Source organism: Dromiciops gliroides, chromosome 2, assembly GCF_019393635.1.
Source record: "Dromiciops gliroides isolate mDroGli1 chromosome 2, mDroGli1.pri, whole genome shotgun sequence".
NCBI classification, from domain to species: Eukaryota; Metazoa; Chordata; class Mammalia; order Microbiotheria; family Microbiotheriidae; genus Dromiciops; species Dromiciops gliroides.
In genome coordinates, this window is record NC_057862.1 from 389,654,775 (window position 1) to 389,674,873 (window position 20,099).

Sequence of the window (20,099 nt, forward strand, 5' to 3'; positions counted from 1 at the left end):
GTAGCTTCACCTTGGCTTCCATACCCCCCCTGGCCCTACTCTCTCTGTTGGGATTGGGATGGTGAGGCATCCCAGGCCTTGGAAAGATACAGGGGTCAGGAGAGAGAATCCCATCACCCATTCCCACCTGTCTTCAGACATAGCAAATGCTGGGACAGAAAAACAGATCTCTGATCCCCAACCTGTGGGACACTTCCTCCTGATTCTATTGGCCTGTGACCAGAAATAGGCTGGAGTGGAAGGTGGAGAGGGAGCTCTGCCACTCTCATTAGTGTAATTGGGACAGGAGAAGCAGGAATAGAATGGAAGTAGTACACATGTATGCCTCTCGCCACCCACAAATCCCCACAGCAATCCTAGCCCAGGCCTAGGCAAGGAATCTGCCTGGATGGGACTCTGGCCGCTTGAGAGCCATGGAAATGTGTCCTTCAAGAGCCATCCGCCATGAAGTACCAGGGAGATGGGCAAGGACTGTCCCTGGGACACTATGCCGCCCTCCCAGAACGTTTAAGATCACAGGGCCATAGACCTACAATGAAAGGAGCCCCAGAGGTCTAGTCCAAACCCCTTGTTGTTTCAGATAAGGAAATTGAGGTTAAGGCACTTGTTCAAGGACATGGAGGCTGAGTCCCGGAATCTGTATAAATCTTCAATTGCACACATGCTGCTGCCCCTCGGAGCACTCACCCAGCACCACCAGCTCCATCTCCCGAGCATCCTCTCCAGCCCCATTTGAGGCCACACAGTGGTAGAGCCCAGCATCGGAGACCTGTACAGATTCAAAGTGGATCGAGCCAACAGGGCCAAGCTGGTCCTTCTCTGGCAAGGTGACTCCATCTTTGGACCAGCGGAGCTGAGGGTCTGGGTCTCCTGTGGCTTCACAGGTCAAGTCCAGGCTCTCACCGGCTAGCACCTTCATTATCGGGGGACCTGGCTGGATCTGAGGGGGAACTGAGAGAGAAGCAGCTGGGTGTCAAGATTGAGAAGGGGAGCTAAGGGAAACAGCAGAGGTCTCCCTAACTTAACCACATACACACGGACCATGATTCTGTGAGGCATGAGCTAGGCAGTAACTGTTGCTGTCTCAGACATAGAGACATGCTGCCTCTGCCCAGTATAGGCAGAGCCCCCAGGCCAGCTCTCAGATCCCTACAGGGAGTGATTTACATAGAGGAAAGGATGTAAGAGGCTGAACCCACAGCATCCCAGAACTTAGAACCAGATGAGACCCTTATTACTGGGCTAGTTCAACGCCCTCATTTTTCAGAGGACAACACAGATGTCCAAAGGGGAAGAGTGACTTTCTCAAAGTTATGCAACAATATGTGGCAGAGCTGGTACAACACTATGTATGTATCTATCTTCTTGTTCCTAATCCATGGCATGGTTTGCTACAGGAGAGAGCCCCAAGAGATGAGGAAGCCTCCCTAAATCACCCACCACAATCGCTAGGTCTGATTCTGCCCCAGGTGAGAAAGGACCAGAGGAAGAGAATCCTACAGCACAGCATCTGCCTGACTAACATATGCCTACCACCACCCCCAACTCCCCAGGACGCTCCTGTCCCAGGTCTAGGTAACAGGTGGAGGGATCCCTGGCTGCCTGGGAGCCAAGAGAATCTGTTCTGTGAGAGGGGACCAGGGAGGTGGGAATAAGCCGTCCCTGGCTCTGAAGGGCCTTAGGCACTGGGCCCAAGCTAGGGAGCTAGGGGAGTAGCCACTGACTCTGGGGACAAACGGTGAAGAGACAATGTGATAATTGGTGTTTATAATCCCAGCACCAGGCAGCTGTCAGCTCCCCTCAGCTTCGGTGGCCTAAGATGCTGGGAAAAGGGTGTTACTCAGCCACATGTGCTCCCATATCCACACATGTGCACCAGCACACATTCAGGAAGCCACAGGCAAACAAGTCAAAATCCACACAGGAGCTAGAGTACATGCATGGAGACACAGGCATGAGCATAGTTATCTGGACATAGACATATATCCATATCTCTACATGCATGACTATAGTTATGTGTACATACATATGCACATATATACCCATGGTTATGTGATATACCGCTAGAAGCAGATGGATGAAAACACATGTAGAGAAGGGAATGAGGGTGGGGGGGGTAGAGAAGGAGGAAGAGGAGGAGGAGGAAGAGGAGGAGAAGAAGAAGAAAGAAGAAGAAAAAGAGGAGGAGGGGGAGGAGGAGGAGAAGAGGAAGAAGAGGAGGAGGAAGAGGAGAAGAAGAGGAGGAGGAGGAAGAGAAGGAAGAGGAAAAGGAGGAGGAATGAAGAGAAACAGTGGAGAGAGGGGAATGGCCAAAGCCAGAACCATGTAGTCTAAAAGGGACACCTAAGAGCACCAACCAAGGCTGCTGAAGGAGTGCAGTGACTCAGCCTCTCATGCCACCTCCTCCCCCTTTTCAGGTAAAGGGCCCTACCTTGCACCCCAAGGACATAGCTCTGGGAGGTGGTGCCCGCTGGGTTGGAGGCTGTGCAGGTATACAGGCCACTGTCTTCCACACTTGTCTCTGCCAGTTTCAGAGAACCTGAGGGGAGAAGGCTATGCCTGCTCAGGAGAGAGTGGGAAAAGTAAGTAGAAGGTAATTCTAACAAGACCCTGACCTCCCCAATCCCCACTCATTCTTCTTTCTCCAACTCCCCTTTTCCAAATTTAATTTCTCCTTCTAGGTCAATCTCAAGTACCATTTCCTCTATGAATCCTTCCCTGGCTGCTCATGTCACAGCACCCTTTCTCCCCCACCCCCTTTAATTTATCCATTAAACACTTAGGGAAAGGGCACTATGTTGCACAGTGGATAAAGCACCAGTCCTGAATTCAGGAGGACCTGAGTCCAAATTTGACCTCAAACACTTACTAACTGTGTGACCCTGGGAAAGTCATTTAATTTCAACTGCCTTCAAAAAGAGAAAAGAAACCACTTAGGAAAGCCATAAAGCTAGACACTATTGGGTTTTAAAAACTTACAAAGTTAAAACCAAAAAAACCCATAAACAACCCTCCAGCATTTACCACTGATTTATCATAGTATCACAGTTTCACAGGTAACTATATGACAGAAGAAAGCAGAAGATGTGGATTCAAATCCTACCTCTGATACCTAATGTCTGTGTGACTTTGAGCAAATCATTTAACCCTCCTTGAGCCTCAGTTTCCTTATCTTTAAAATAAGGGGGTTCTACATAAATCATCAGCATTTCTGTATATTACCAACAAAGTCCAGTAGCAACAGATAGAAAGAGAAAATCCATTTAAAATAATTGTGGACAATATAAAATACTTGGGAGTCTACCTGGCAAGACAAACCCAGGAACTATATGAACAAAACAATTGGAAAAATATTAATTGTTCATGGGTAGGCTGAGCCAATATAATAAAAATAATAATCCTACTTAAATTAATCTATTTATTTAGTTCCATACCAATTAAACTATCAAAAAAATTTTATAGAGCTAGAAAAAAATAAAAACAAAATTCATCTGGAAGAACAAAAGTTCAAGGATATCAAGGGAATTAATGAAAAAATGTGAAAGAAGGTAGTCTAGTAGTACCAGATCTCAAACTGTAATATAAAGTGATAATTATCAAAACAATCTGGTACTGGATAAGAAATAGAGTAGTTTGATCAGTGGAATAGAATAGGTATGAATTACACTATAGTAAATGACTACAGTAATCTAGAATATGATAAACCCAAAGATCCAAGCTTTTGGAAAAAAATTGCATTTGAAAAAAACTGCTGAGAAAACTGGAAAACAGTATGGCAGAAACTAAGTATAGACCAACATTTCATATCATATACCAAAATAAGGTCAAAATGGGTACATGCTTTATACATAAAAGATGATACCATAAGCAAATTAAGAGAGCAGATTTATGAAAAGGGAAAAAATTATAACCAAAGAAGATATAAATAGCTTTATAAAATATGAAATAGATAGTTTTGATTATATGAAATTTTAAAACTTTTGCACAAACAAAACCAGTGCAACCAAAATTATAAGGAAAGAAGAAGACTGGGAAAGAATTTTTGCAACAAGTATCTCTGATAAAAGTCTCATTATTCAAATATATAGAGAACTTAGTTAAATTTATAAAAATACAAGTAATTTCCCAATTGATAAATAGTCAAAGGATATGAACAGGCAGTTTTCAGACAAAGAAATCAAAGCTATCTATAGTCATATGAAAAAATGCTCTAAATCACTATTGATCAGAAAAATCCAAATTCAAACAACTCTGAAGTTTCACTTCATACTTATCAGAGTGGCAAATATAACAACAAGGGAAAATGTTGGATGTTGGAAGGAATGTGGGAAAACTGGGGTACTAATCTACCCCGGTGAAGTTGCTAATTGATCCAACCATTCTGGAGAGCAATTTGGAATTATGACAAAAGGGCTATAAAACTGTGCATACCCTTTTATCCAGCAATACCACTTGCTAGGTTTATATCCCAAAGACATCCCCCCAAAAGAGAAAAAGACCCATTTGTACAAAAATACTTATAGCAGTTCTTTTTCTGGTAGCTAAGAATTAGAAATTAAAGGGATGCTCATCAGTTTGTGAATATCTAAACAAGCTGTGGTATATGATGGTGATGGAATATTATTGTCCTATAAGATATGACAGGGGCATCTAGGTGGTGCAGTGGAATAAAAGATATGACAAACAGGATGATTTCAGAAAGGCCTGGAAAGACTTGTATGAACTGATGTATAGTGAAGTGAACAGAACCAAGAGAACATTGTATATGGTAACAGCAATATTGTTTGACGAAAAACTGTGAATGACTTGACTATTCTCAATAATACAATGATCCAAGACAAGCCCAAAGGACTAATGATGAAGCATACTATCCACCTCCAAAGAAAGAACTGATATTGATTGAACACAGATTGAAGCATTCTATTTTTCACTTTCTTTCATTCAAATTTTCTTGTACAAAATGACCAATATGGTAATGTTTTACATAATTGCACATGTATAACCTATACCTGATTGCTTACCACCTCAGTAAGGGGGGAGGGGAGGGAGGGAAGAAGGGATAAAATTTGGAACTCAAAACTCTAAATAAAAATCTTTATTTAAAAAATAAAATAAAATAAAATAAAGGGGTTGGACTAGATGACCTGTAAGGTCCTTTCTAGCTCTAGAGCTATGATCCTCATTTAGAACTGGAAGGGACCTTAGTGGTCATCCTATCCATCTCTCTAATTTTACAGATGAGGAAACTGAGGCTGAGAGAACTTGAGTGACTCGTACTGGTTCACATAGCTAGTGAGTGTTGGAGACAGCATTTGAACCCAGGTCTTCCTGATTCAAAATCTAGAATACTATCTACTACACCACACTTCCTCTCTTAATTAACTTTACAATATTAGACAGTCCATGTTAATTTTTTATGTGTGTCTTCTCTCCCTGTTCCTTGAAGGCAGGGACTATGTCTTATGTTTTCTGCATACCACCCTAATGGCTCCCAACACAGGACATGGCACAAAATATGCCAGCACTTTACTGTTTTAATGGATTCATAATCTCATTGGTGTAGGTATCCCCTAAATTAATGTAAATCTTGACACATCAATGATTTCTCATCCTGTGGCATTCTTGTCCATGTCTTCTCATTAACCTTCTATAAAGGATCTTCACAATGCATCCCAAAGACCTTCTTCCAGGTATTATTACACTTTGTGGGTGCCCCCACTATCATCAGTACACATTGTCTTCCCCAGTAGAATGTAAATTCTTTAAGGGCAAGGACTATGTCTTTCTATCCCCAGGGACTCATACAATACCTGTGAGTAACAGGTACTTAATTAGTTCTTGCTGACTGGCTAGTGATCGATGACCATTGCTCTCACTACATAATTTTTTTTTTTTTTAGTGAGGCAATTGGGGTTAAGTGACTTGCCCAGGGTCACACAGCTAGTAAGTGTTAAGTGTCTGAGGCCGGATTTGAACTCAGGTACTCCTGAATCCAGGGCCTGTGCTCTATCTACTGCACCACCTAGCTGCCCCTCTCACTACATAATTGACCCAACATCCATAGCTTCAATGATATCCCTTAAGCCTGAGCAGTTACTTTGTAAATATTTCTTGACTTAGCATCTTTTGGTTAACATGGGTTTAATTTCCTAACTTCCTCTTAACACTCCTATTTCTGAACCAGCATTCCAGTCACCTAGGGTTCCAATCTTGGAATTATTGTCAACTTTCCCCTCTTCCTCATCCCATATATCCAATGATTTGTCAAGTTCTAGCCACACAGTATCTCTCGAATCTCTCCCCTTCTCTTCCCATCCATGGCCACCACCCCAGTTCAGACCTTCACCAGCAATTGCAATAGTGTCCTAATTGGTCTCCCTACATCCAGCCTCTCCCCTCTCCAATCCATCCCATACACAGCTGCCAAAGTCCTAGTTCCAACACACAATGAGCATTTCATTTCCCTGCTGAAGACACTCCCGTGACTTTCTAGCTCCTCTAAGATAAAATACAAAGTCCTCATTTTGGCTTTTAAAGCCCTTTACAGTCTGGCTTCAGTCTACCTTTCCAGGCTTATTGCACATTACTCCCCCGCACACACTCCAAGATCCAGCCAAGCTGGCCCACTCACCGGTCCCCATCCACATTCCATCTCTCGGCTCCATGCCTTTGCATCATCTCTCTCCCAAGCCCATCCTGTTCTCCCTCCTCATCCCTGCCTCTTGGAACCCCTGGCTTCTTCAGAGGCTCAACTCAAGCACTAGCTCCAACAAAAGGCTTCTCCTCATCCCCATCATTGCTAGTGTTCCCTCTCCCACTCCTGACATTTCTATTTAGAGAAGAACAGGTTCATGGAATTTGAAAGCTGGAAGGGACCTCAATTGACATTGAATATGACCTATATCTTCAAGGAATCCTCACTATAAATTATACAGCAAGTAGTCTTCCAACCTCTGCTTAAAGGCCTCTGCACAGCAGTAACCCTCCACCTCTTGACGTGGCCAATTCAATTTTTGCAGAGTTTTAGTTGTTAGAAAATGTTTCCTGACATCAAACCTATATTTTCCCCTTCACAACATCTACCCATCATTGGTTGTTCCCAGTTCTACCCGATATGGGCAAACAGAACAAATCTAAACCTCCTTCTGTATGACAGCCCGAAATACTTGAAGGTAGCCATCATGTTCTCCCAAGGCTTCTCTTCTCCATGCTCCTTCAACCAGAACTCAGAAGACATTGATTCAGAACTCTTCACCCTCCTAGCTACCCTTTTCTGAATGTTCTCCATCTCATCTATGTCTTTCTTAAACAATGATGGCCTGAACTGAACACAACATTCCCAGTGTGGTCAAACTTATCTTGTATATATATTTGTCCCCATCTCCCGCCTCCCAGCAAAATGTAAGCTCCTCAAGGGAAGAAACTTTTTGTTTGCATTTATTCAATAAGCATTTAGTAAGTGCCTACTATGGTCCAGGCACTGTGCTAAGCACTAGGGATACAAAAAGAGGCAAAAGAGAGTTCCTGCCCTCAAAGGCTCTTAATAAACTGAATTGTACAGTCAGTCAACCAGTATTTATTAAATATCTACTATGGGCCAGGCACTAAGCACTGGGGATATAAAGAAAGACAAAAAAGTTCCTGTTCCCAAGGAAGCTTATTGTCTAATGCAAAGGCAAGCAAAGGAGTCACCCACAGTGCCTGGTAACAATAGGGTCTAAATTCCCACCTCTATACCTTTCCCTTAGCTCTCTTCCATGTCTGGAATGCACATCTTTCCTCATCTCCACCTCTCAGACACCTTAGTTCCTTTGAGAGTTCACTCAGGCACCAACTCCTACGGGAAGCCTATCTTCAGTTGTTAGCATCCTTTGCTTTCTCACATTATCTTGTATTAATTTATCTATTTAAATGTTGTATCCCTCGATAGAATGAAAGCTTCTTGAGGGCAGGAACTTGCTTTCTTTTTTATTAATTGTACCCCTAGCACTCAGCACACTGTGTTGAACACAAGGGCTGCTTAACAGATACTTGTTGAATTGAGGTCCCTTCTTTGGCCTCTCTGGAAGCTTCCCTTGACGTTGGGGGTAGAAAAGCACGCTCTTCTCAAAATTGGTTCCAAGTTTCTGTCCAGGGAAGTGTCCCTGCAACCCAGGCTTCAAAGAGTTGACAGCCCCAGTCCTTCCTGCTAGACCTAACCATGGACCAAAAAAGCTTCTATCTCCCCTTAGAGGTTCCTGAAGGCAGACATGAAATCATCCCAGACCACATCTGCTGGCCTTCCCCAAGTGGAGATCTGGGAATGGGAAGAAAACTGCCTCTGATGAGGGTGGAGGGAAATGAGGAAGGACATAGAGGTTCTGGTATACTGTGGCTCATTTGGGTCTGCCATTTATTTGGAGGGAGTGATATCCAGTGGAAAGAAGTTGAGAGACCTGGGTCTAAATGCCAGCTCTGGCATAGTTGAGTGGTTCCAGGCATATCATTTAACCTCTCGGGGCCTCGGCTTCTCCATGTAGAGGGGACCTGGGACAATGGCTAGATTTCAACTCAATAGAAGAAAGAACTTTATAAGAGTCTGTTAGAGTTGGGGAGCAATAGAACAGGTTGTCTTGGGAAGTAGAGAGCTCAGTCAGTCAACAAGCATTTACTAAGACCCACCTGTGTTACAGGCGTTATATGAGTACTGGAGATACAGAAAAATACAAAAACCCAGCTCCTGCCCATAATAAGTTCACGTTAAAATGGAGGGGAAAGCATGCAAGTAACTATAGACATAGAAAAATCAAACTGCTTTTGTTGTTGTTCAATCATGTTCAACTCTTCATGATCCCATTTGAGATTTTCTTGGCAAAGATACTAGAAGGGTTTGCCATTTCCCTCTCCAGCTCATTTCACAGATGAGGAAACTGAGGCAAACAGGATTAAGTGACTTGCCCAGGGTCACACAACTATTAAGTTAACTGAAGGCAGATTTTAATTCAGGAAGATGAGTCTTCCTGACACCAGGTCTGGCCCTCTATCCACTTGGCCACCTAGATACCCCAAAACATATTGTAGAAGCAAGAAAATCTTAGAAAGAAGGCATGACAGGGGTAGGGGAGAGGACCAGGAAAAACCTCCTGCAAAGGTAGAATTTGAGCTGAGTCTGGAGGGAAGGCCCGGTGTCTAGGAGGCAGAGATAAAGAAGCTAGGTTGTGGTGTGTGAGGAACAGCAAGAAAGCCATTGTGGCTACATTGGAGAGTACATGTAGGGGAGTGAAGTATAAGAAGACTGGAAAGTTCAGAAGGACACAGGCTGAAAACGGCTTTAAATGCTAAACAGAGAGTTTGTTATTGATCCTGCAGTGATACAGAAGTGGGGGGGGGGTTGTCACTGAGCAGGACAGTCACATGACCTGACCTTGCTTTAGGAAAATCAATGGTAGCTAATGGTTTGGAATGGGAAGAGATTTGAGGCAGGGAGACCACTTGAGCAAATTATCACCATATCCCAGTAAGACATGAAGAGGGCTTGTCCTAGGCTGGTGACTATGGGAGTAAAGAGAAGGGGATATTGAGAGAGAGAGAGAGATGGGCAAATGGATGATAGAGATAGATGGATAGATAGATTAGATAGACAGACAGACAGACACATTAGACAGACAGATAGGTATAACCTTGGGCAAGTCACTTAACTCTGTTTGCCTCAGTTTCCTCATCTATAAAATGAGCTAGAGAAGGAAATAGCAAACCGCTCCAGTATCTTTGCCAAGAAAACACCAAAATGGGGTCACAAAGAGTCAGACACAATTGCAACAACCAAATAACAACAATAAAAATCTACACATACACACACATATACATATATATACACACACATACACATAATATTGTGAAGATAGAAGTGGTAAGATTTTTCAACATAGTGGTTTTGTAGGAAGAATGGGAGTGAGGAGCTGAGGATGACACTGATGGGTTATAAGCCTGGGTGACCGGAATGATGATGGTGCCCTCAATAGTAACAGAGAAGTTTAGAAAATAAGAGGGAAAGACAGAGTTCTGTTTTGGATACATTGAGATTGAGATAACTATAGAGCATCCTATTCGAGATGTCCAAGAGACAACTGATGATGTGGGATTGGAACTTGGGAGAGAGATTAAGGCCTGCTACATAGATCTGGCAAATAAATACTAGCAGAGAGATGCATGAACCCGTGCTAGTTAATGGGATCACCAAAGAAGACAGCATAGCAGGAAATAAAAAGAGGGCACAGGAGAGAGCCTTGGGGAACAGCCTTATTGGGAATGTTCAAGGAGAGGCTTCGTGACCACTTTTCAGGGGCACTATATAAGGGATTCCTCTACTAGGTAAGGGATTGGACTACATGACTTCTAAGGCTGCCTGAAGCTTTCAGATTCCATGATTATTTGGAATCCAAGAGCCTGGCTTCAAAGCCTGGTGCTTTAAAATTGCTCTCTGTGTTTTCTTGGGCAATCACAAGCTCTGTGGGCCTCAGTTTCCCAAAGTGTTGTCAATGTCTTCATCTTTAGAATGAGATGGTTTGGGACACAAAGGGTGGGGACATATATTTTGGGACACAGCCACTGGGTGGATTCAGTTTATTTGATTTTGCTTATTTGTTGCAAGGGTTTTGAGGGAGGGGTTGTAACATTTTTTTTTAATATAAAGAAGAGAACATAAGAAAGTTCACAAGGAAACAAAGATAAGCAGGACAGTTTTAAAAGAAAAATAGAGAATTTACTATATACTCCTTTGGGGGGAAAAAAAACAAGTGAAGTGATTTGGAGATTCATGGGTTCCTACCAAAATCCCCCTTTTGTGTCCTGTTGTGTGTGGAAAGTCCTTTTTAGGTATTTATCTTCAGGATTTTTTAAACTTTCAGAATAAGAGGGTTTGCCTAGAAGTGCCTTCTAACTCTAAATATATGACCATGGCCTCCTCTCACAGGGTGATCAGGAGGATAGGAAATGAGAGAATTGGTGGAAAAACACTTTTAGAAAGTATTTTCAATGAAAAAATGCAGTCTTCTACTCTAACCTAAAATTATAAGCCCAAGAAAAGATGATGCCAGCCTATAACTACTTTGGGCAACTAGGTGGTGCAGGATAGCTAGGTGTCACAATGAATAGAGCTCTCTGCCTGGAGTCAGGAAAACCTGAGTTCAAATCAGACCTCATAGACTTACTAGCTGGGTGACCCTGGGCAAGTCACTTAACCCTGTTTGCCTCAGTTTCCTCACCTGTAAAATGAACTGAAGAAGGAAATGGCAAACCACTCTAGTATCTCTGCCAAGAAAACCCCAAAATGGGATCATGAAAAATTGGACATGGCTGAAACAACCGAATAACAACTATTTTAGATAGCACACTGACCCTGGGCAAGTCACTTAACCCTCATTGCCCTGGGGGCAGCTAGGTGGCACAGTAGATAAAGCACAGGCCCTCAATTCAGGAGGACCTGAGTTCAAATCCAGACCCAGACACTTGACACTTACTAGCTGTGTGGCGCTGGGCAAGTCACTTAACCCTCATTGCCCCACCAAAAAAAAAAAAAAAAAAAAAGGAAGGAATGCATTAACAGAAGAAACACTGGTGGTTATCTAGCTTAAATATTTAATATATAAGGGGTGGTATGAGTGGGTGCTCTTGTTATTTGGGTCTGTGTAAGTTATACGGATCCATGTAAGTCTGTCTAGATGTGGCTTGCAGAGAGGCAAAAATAGGTATTTCTAGCATCTCCTCCTCCTACCCTTCCCCAAGGAAGATTTTGATTCCTGCCAGAAGGGGAAGTAGGATACTGAAGCCAGAGGTTGGCAACTCTGCTCTCCTCAGAGAGGAGATATCAGCTACAATTATATCTATCTGCTCCCTTAAATATCATTAGTCTAAGGGAAGTAATTTTTAGGTTCAAGATATATATATATATATGTTAAGGAATACTATATATATCCAAGGCTTGACTTCCCACCAAATGCCAGTTCCAGAATGAACACACACAGCATATAGCAAATTAAATACATTTATCCAAACAGATTGCAAATAGACATCAGAGAAAGCATACATATGAAAATATATATCAGACAATACAGAGTGAATGAACTCTTCAACTGGGAGAATGATAACTCAGCTCAACCAAGAAAGAGTCCCAGATTTCACCCAAGAGGAAATTCCCCAAAGTTTCTAGAGTAGCCCGCTGGGGATAGGGACATGAGAGAGAGAGATTGCCAACTCCTATATATTCAGAGTTATTCTTTCCCTTCAGGGACCTGAAGAGAGGTTAGAATAGTGCATCTTCTCTATCAAAGCTGGAAGCCAACTTTTACAGGAAGGAAGAGAAGATCTCTTTAACTCTTACCAACTCCACCAGCTCCTCAAGCAGGCTTGGAGCATAAAACTCCACCTTATGAACCAAGAGTTACACATACATGGGAAAGCCTTACCAGAGGCCAAGCAATAAGATCTGTTATTTTCTAGTTTTGCCCAGAAATGCTCCCTGTCCTGCTGCCTAACCCCTTCACCCTAGTTATGGCTCCAGACTCAAGTAAGCTCCTTCTCTACACCATCTCAATAATGTTCAGAAAACTGGAAATTAACAGATCTTGGAAGCCAGGGCTAGTTCATCAAAGCCCAAAGGAAGATAATGGCAAGAGGATGTCCAAGGGGCAGCTAGGTGGCACAGTGGATAAAGCATTGGCCCTGGATTCAGGAGGACCTGAGTTCAAATCCGGCCTCAGAATCTTGATACTTACTAGCTGTGTGACCCAGGGAAAGTCACTTAACCGTCATTGCCCCACAAAAAAAAGAATGTATTAACAGAAAGAATACTGGTGGTCATCTAGCTTAAATATTCCCATTTAGAGAGTTGGGAGACCTAGGTTCTAGTCCTAGCCAATAACCAATGAATTCTGTGATGATGAGCAAGTTGTTTCTTCTCTCTATGATTCAGGTTCCCTATTCTAGTGCCTCTTTCTAATTCAATGGATTCTAATTCCTCTAATTCCCTTGAATTAGAGAGGAACTGGACTAACTCTAAGGTCCTTTCAACTTTAACATTCTATTTTCTAAACTTATGTGTTCTAGGGTAATGTCCAGCTCTAACATTCTAGGATTCTGTGTTCTAAATTGCTTCCAGAGATAACCTTTAATGTTTTAAAATTATATGTTCCAAGGTAACACCTAGTTCTAACAGTCTGTGTTCTAAGATTACTTCTAGCTTTAACAGTCTATGTCCTAACATTCTATTTTCTAAATCATTTCCATTTCTAACATTCTATTTTTAAAATGCTATATCTCAAATTTTAAGGTAACTTCCACTTCTAACGTTTTATGTTCTAAAACTCTGTCCTAGGGTAACTTCCAGCTCTAACAAACTGCATTTGTCTCTTCCATTAGATTGTGAGCTCTTTGAGGTCAGGGACATAGTAGTTGCTTCATAAATGTTTCTTGATCAATTGATATTCTACGGCCATGTCCAACTGTAACATTCTAGAATCCTAGGATTCTATCACTGTAGCCCACTGCAGCTCCATCAGTCACTTGATAGGACCCTTCTAGGGGAACCAGGCCCTGCATTTGAGACCCCAGAATGAAGCTGGGGAACAGAAGAGAGGCGGGTGGGAACTGGGAACATAGAACCCCTCCTAACTCAGCCCGGTGCTTTGGAAGCATTTCTTATTTCAAAGCTGTCGTGTAATGAGGCCCATCATACTCCATCTCTAGAATAATGGGCCAGATGGCAACATGCAGAGAGCAGATGAGAAAACTGAAAGGTTCGAAGGGAATTTCCTGTTTATGACATTCATCAGAGCCTGTCTCCTGAGCTCTTCAGCACATTCTCGGCCGAGGATAGTCTCATGGAGGGTAAGCACAGATACACCAATGCCACAACTGCACCGAGTCCCCCACACCCACAGTGCCTTTGGGATGCCCCTGCCACACAAGAAACCCACTTGGGGAATACGCTATGTGATACTGATGTTAGAGACACAATATCTGAAGAGACACAAGACATCATGATGAAAAAAACTCACCACCCACCAAGGTTGGCCCCATCCCCATCAGAGAGGCAGTGGGGAATAGTGGAAAGAGCACTAAATTTGAAATCAAAAGATCTGGATTTGAATTTTGATCCTAAAAATTACTAGCTGATGGGGCATCTAGGTGGCACAGTGGATAGAGCACTTACCCTGGAATCAAGACAACCTGAGTTCAAATCCAGCCTCAGACACTTACTAGCTGTGTGAACATGGGCAAGTCACTTAACCCCGATTGCCTCAACAAAAATTACTAACTGGATGATCCTTGGCAAATCATTTAAGTTCTCTGAGCCTTTCTGTAAAATAGAAATATCATTTGCCCTACCTACCTTGGAGGGTTGTCAGTTATCATTTTGCAAACTGCCAAACACTATATAAATATAACATTATCAGTGCCTTGCATATAATAGGTTCTTAATAAGTGTTCGTTGAAATGAATTGGTGGAACTATCACACCTTCTCTTCCACAGCTCCCCAACATTCATTCTCTGCTCCAGATGCTATACTGGTCATAGGTGCAAAACTGTGGAGTTAGAAGGGGACTTAAAGTCATCCAATCTTCTACCCTCGATTTAGAAACAGGTTTCTAGAGCTTAAGTGACTTGTCCATGGTCAAGAGGTGGAACTTGAACCCACATCCTCTGCCTCCAAATCCAGGGCGTCATCTTGTCTCTCTATACATGCCAGGCTCATTCCTGCCTCTATACATTTGCCCAGAAGTTACCACCACTTGAAATGCTCTCCCCCCATCATTTCGATCTAAATTTAACCTATCTTCCAAGCCCCAGTTCAATTCCCACCTTCTGCACAAAACCTTCCCCAACCATGGATCTTTCCCTTGTCCAAATGTCCTGAGAACTCAAGTGTCTACACCAAACAATGGACTGATAGCCATTTGCAATAGTTTCAAGAGTATGCTTTGGCTCCCCAACTAGACTGGAAATGTCTTAAGGACAGAGACTGTGTATCATGCCTCCTTGTCTCCCCCTTCAGTGCCAAGCACAGGGTTGGGCTCCAATAGTCACACAATGAAATCTTGCTGATAGACAGAAGCTGGACAGCATAGCAGTGATGAGTCATTCCCGTGGAGTAAAGTGCTGCAGACCAATGTCTGATGAAGATGCAATTCCATAGGAAGAGGCACAAAGCCATACAAGTCCTCAAGACACAGGCCCTTTGTGGGATGCAACCTCCAGGCCAAACCTCAGCTTTAGGGGCAATGAGAGGAGGCCATTCCTCATGGAAAGAAATAAAAGACCTATGAAGGAACCCTCTCTTTTTTGGAGAGGTTGAACAGGAATATCAGATCAGGGATAGTCAGCAAATCTCTGACCAGGACCAAGAGCCACAAGCTCCTTCAACAGGCCACCCTAGTCATACACCCTGATCCTATCAATTACTTCCACTCTCTAACCCCCAAAAATCATTGACGAAGGTTGGGAGGGAAAAATTCCAAGATTACGCAGTGTGAAATCAACCACATAAATGACACTGCTTAAGCCAGAAAAAGTATATTATCCCTTTGCAGAGGACTGAAAATGTGTAAGTGCTGAAGCCTCATGGCAAAGAGCCACAGTCATCAACTGGCTTCATTTAGTGTGCTTAGATGTGCCTGCACTAGGGTCCTGAGCACGTTCCTCATGTAAAAGGACACATTTGTCTTTCAAAGGCAGTATGGATGATGTGGTACCCAGAACACAGGCTCAGGAGTTAGAAAATCTGGCTTCTAGTCTTGTCCCTGACATTCAGTGTGAACTTGGAGGGTAGACAAGCATTTATTAAGTACCCATTATATGCCAGGCTTTGTGCTAAGCACTTATCTCATTTGATCCTCATAATAACACTGAATGGTAAGTGTTATTGTTATCTTTCTTTTTTTTATATACAGTTGAGGAAACTGCAGCCAATAGAGAGTGAATGTATTGCCCAGAGTCAAAAAGCTAGGAAGTATCTGAGGCTAAATTTGAACTTAGATCTTCCCGACTCCAAGCCTAGAGCTCTGATTCACTGGACCACCTAGCAGCCTCCTGGACAACTCGCTTTTGTCTTCTAGGCCTCTGTAAAATGAGGAAGATGAACTAGATGGTCTCTGATTTGAGCTAGAAATAATCTGTGTCCTCACCTTTCAGGTTCTAAGGTCCATTTGATTTAATGCAACAAGCATTAAACAAGCATAAGTAAATGCTATGTGAGCTTACATTCAACAATGTCAAATCTATACCTAAATGATCTCTTAGGTCCCTTTCAGCTCTGTGGTTCTTCTAGGAAACTTCCCGTGTATTTGCTAATTGATCCATTCTCCAACCTCAGACTTGAGCCCAGGCAGACAGTATCAACCTGTTGTTTAAAGAAACTGACCGTTTGAAGCTCTATCCACCAGACTGTTCTTAGGGTAAGTGCTTAGGAGGTCTGAGGGGAGTGAATGCATGCCCATCCATTGTGATTACTGAATCACATGCAGGGACCATCTAGCTTGTGTCCACCTTCACCTTCAGTGTTATTCCAAGTACCTGGAATTGCCTCAGTTTCCCCTTCTGGGAAGATACCCTACGTTGACTATTATCCTAGAAATGCAGAACTTGGAGAGTTATCTTCTCTACAGCAAAAATAACGTGATTGTCCGGCTTCTAACTGAATCTCTTTAGTGACAGGGAGCTTACTACCCTTTTCCAAGGCTGTCCATTCAATTTGGGGATAACTTTAATTGTTAGCCATTTGTCTAACTGCTCATGCTGAGCTGAGGTTTGCAACCCATTGGTCTTAGAGTAGAAAGCAGAAGAAATCAAAACTGAATTTCAAAGCTATAATGAATCTTAGAAATCTACCTCCTGATGAGAAATCTCATAAATAATACCCAAAGAAGTTAAAAGATTTGTCAAGGGCCATATTACTATAGCAAACCTAGGGCTGAAACCTGCATCTGCTGACTCCCAGATCGTTGCTCTTTCCACCCACCTCCACTGCCTCTCTTATTTCTAACCCATCTTCCAGGAAAGACTGAACTCTAAAAAAGGCAGAGCTCAAATCCTATCACCAACAGGTTTTCCCCAACATGCCTCCAAGTCTTGTAGATGGTTCAACAAATGCTTGCTAACAGCTGGCCCTCACAACACTTGGCAAGACCTGGAATGTGAAAGCCAGCAAGACTAGCTTCTTCTGCATTCCTTCCTCCCCTTTACCTCTCTGTCAGCTCCTTGCTTGCTCCATCAGAACAACCCCTTATTTTCCTTACTGGACACCTTCCAAATAGAATCACCCTTGCTCCTCAGCTGAAGCTGGAGCCTTCCCCAACTAGTGACCACAACATTCTCCTGGGAAAAGGAGGGTTACCTGAAGCTTTGCCCTACCCCACTATCACCCAAGTGGTACCCAGGCAGAGGAAAAAGCCAGAGACAGGAAGAGAGAGACAAGGCCCATCCTCTGTGTTCTCTCACCACTGACAACTCCCCTCCCTCCCTCCCAGTTTGGATCGCCCTGAGCTTGGCTATGTTTGGAAGTTTGGCTGGGATGAATAGGGAGCAGGGGTGGGAGCCAGGAGCCCTCACAGCTGTGTGGCCCCGCATCCGCATTACAAACAAACACTGTCTCCTGGTAACAGCAATTCATCCCAGCATCCCAGGCACATAGTCACAAAATGTAAGAGCTAGAAGGAATCTTAGAGATCTTCTGGTCCAAGTCCCTTATTTTACATTTGAGGACACTGAGGCCTAGAGAGGGAAATGCCTGCCCATGGTCAGACAGTTATCTTCCAGTGCCAGTCTAGTGCCAGGACTAAAATCCATCTCTACTGACTCCCCCAGTCCAATGTTCTTTCCATCACACCACATAGATCATTTAACACCATGTCAGAGAAGTTTACAGGCTGACTTCTGAGCTGGAAGATGCAAAGTATACGCAATATAAGACACAGGACAATCCCCAACATCTCCCCATCCCTCCCAGAAAGGCTCACCTCTTCCATGAAGTCTTCCCCACCTAACTGTTCAGTCCACAGTAATATCACCCTTCCAGGAGCACCCTCTGATGTTCTGAACCTGATTTCAAACCTTTAATACTTCTTGGATCCATATCCTTCTACATCTTGGTAGATGGCCTCCATGAGTTTTGGTGGCCAAAAAATCCAGCCCCCTGAAGCTGATCTGGTGACAAACCAGACACAGAGTCTGTTGTTGGACCCATCTTCAAAACCTCTCCAGCCAGGGCAGCTAGGTGGCACAGTGGATAAAAGCACCGGCCCTGGATTCAGGAGTACCTGAGTTCAAATCTGGCCTCAGACACTTGACACTTAACTAGCTGTGTGACCCTAGGCAAGTCACTTAACCCTCATTGCCCTGCCCAAAAACAAACAAACAAACTTTCCAGCCTAGGAGGGCCTTCCAGGTCTTGAGCTCAACTATCATAGTGTTCAGGAAGTTCATGAGAACTTCCTTCATGAGAAGGAATATACCATCTGTATCCTATGGTCTTTGGATTATCAGTGGCAGATGACACCTTTAAGAAGATCTAATCTAACCCCTGCACTTTACAGAGGAGGAGACTGAGACCCAGAGAGGGGCAGTAGTTGCCACAGATCTGCCATATTAATGGCAGATCTGGGACAAGAGGCTACTAGATGGCATGATGGATGCTGTTGGACTTGGAGTCAGGAAGGCCCAAATCCTGACTCAGATGTTTACCAGCTGTGTGACCCCAAGCAAGGGATTAAACCTCTCTTAGCCTCAGTTTCCTCATTTGTAAAATGGGGTTGATAACTGCCCCAACCTCATAGGACTATTGAGAAGATCAAAAGTGGTCACTTATGTGCTTTGCAAACCTTAAACCACTATATAAATGCTAGCTATTATACATGCAGCTGCAATCCCAGAGCAGGGACTCTCTGTTCAGTTTCTCCTTATTACACAGAGTAGCAGGGCAGAGGACAGATGCTTAACAAAAACTTTTTAATACTTGAATCTCGAGCCAACAGTTCAGGCATTTTCTTCTTTTCTTTTTCTCTCCCAATTAGCTTGTGGTCCTTACTTCAATGGAGTAAACCAGATTACCTGGGAGACTCAAATACCTAATTTAACATAGCTAATTAATGTAGTTAACCATAATAATCTGGGGCAGCTGGGTGGCACAGTGGATAGACTGTCAAGCCAGGAGTCAGGAAGACTCATCTTCCTGAGTTCAAATCCAGCCTGATACTTACTGTGGGACCCTGAGCAAGTCACTTAACCCTGTTTGCCTCAGCTTCCTTATCTGTAAAATGAGCTAGAGAAGGAAATAGCAAGCCACTCCAACATTTTTGCCAATAAAACCCCAAACGGGGTCATGAAGAGTCAGAAACAACTGAAAATGACTGAACAACAACATAATAATCTATGACTCACTTTAGAGAAGGTACTTTTTTGGGAGAAGAGAGTATGAAAGGAGGAGGGAAATATGGAGAAGGAAGATAGAAGACCTCAGTTCCAATGCTTGTTCCACTATAAACTAGTACTCTGACCTTCAGGAATTTGCCCCACCTTTCCATATGTCTATTTCCTCCTTTCTGGAACGAGGATAAGACTATCTGCTCTGCCTAGAGCTCCCTGCTTGCTGCACCCCAAACACTGCTGTGCCCGTAACCCCATCCCCAGAGATTTTTTAGAAATTCAGAAAGATGGCACCTGCCCAGGGTGGGAGGAGACATCGCTACATCTGGTCTTTTAAATGTGCCATAGCAAAGGCATCTTGAAGCCAGTTGGCTGAGACTCTAAGGGATGAAAGAGTGGGCAAGTCATAATAACAAAGAAAGCGCTGATGAGGCTGAATTAAAAGGGGAAGGGGAAGAGTGGAGCCTCGAGATCTTAGAGATAATGACTTTCTGGGGCAGCAGATCTGCCAAAACTTCGTGTCAAAGAATCAGAAGAACTGGCCGGTGGGGTAAGGCGCGTTACTGGGAGGGGGGTGGAAGGAGGGAGAAATGAGGGATGGAAAAACAAGGAACATTTGACTCTACTGTGTTCATACAAAGCCAATTTACAATCAATTTCATGTTTGGGAAAGTGTTGCTTTGTTTGTTGAAAGGAAAAGAAA

At 43.3% G+C, this 20,099-nt stretch overlaps 1 protein-coding gene across 1 annotated transcript in view; it reads right to left on the reverse strand.

Moving 5' to 3' along the window:
* The window catches only part of HMCN2 (hemicentin 2), a 191,600-nt gene that overhangs the window by 112,048 nt on the left and 59,453 nt on the right, over window positions 1-20,099 (reverse strand). Inside the window, 2 exon segments of the mRNA XM_043980824.1 lie at window positions 688-951; window positions 2,432-2,559. Of these exon segments, the coding sequence (XP_043836759.1) occupies window positions 688-951; window positions 2,432-2,559 (392 nt within the window).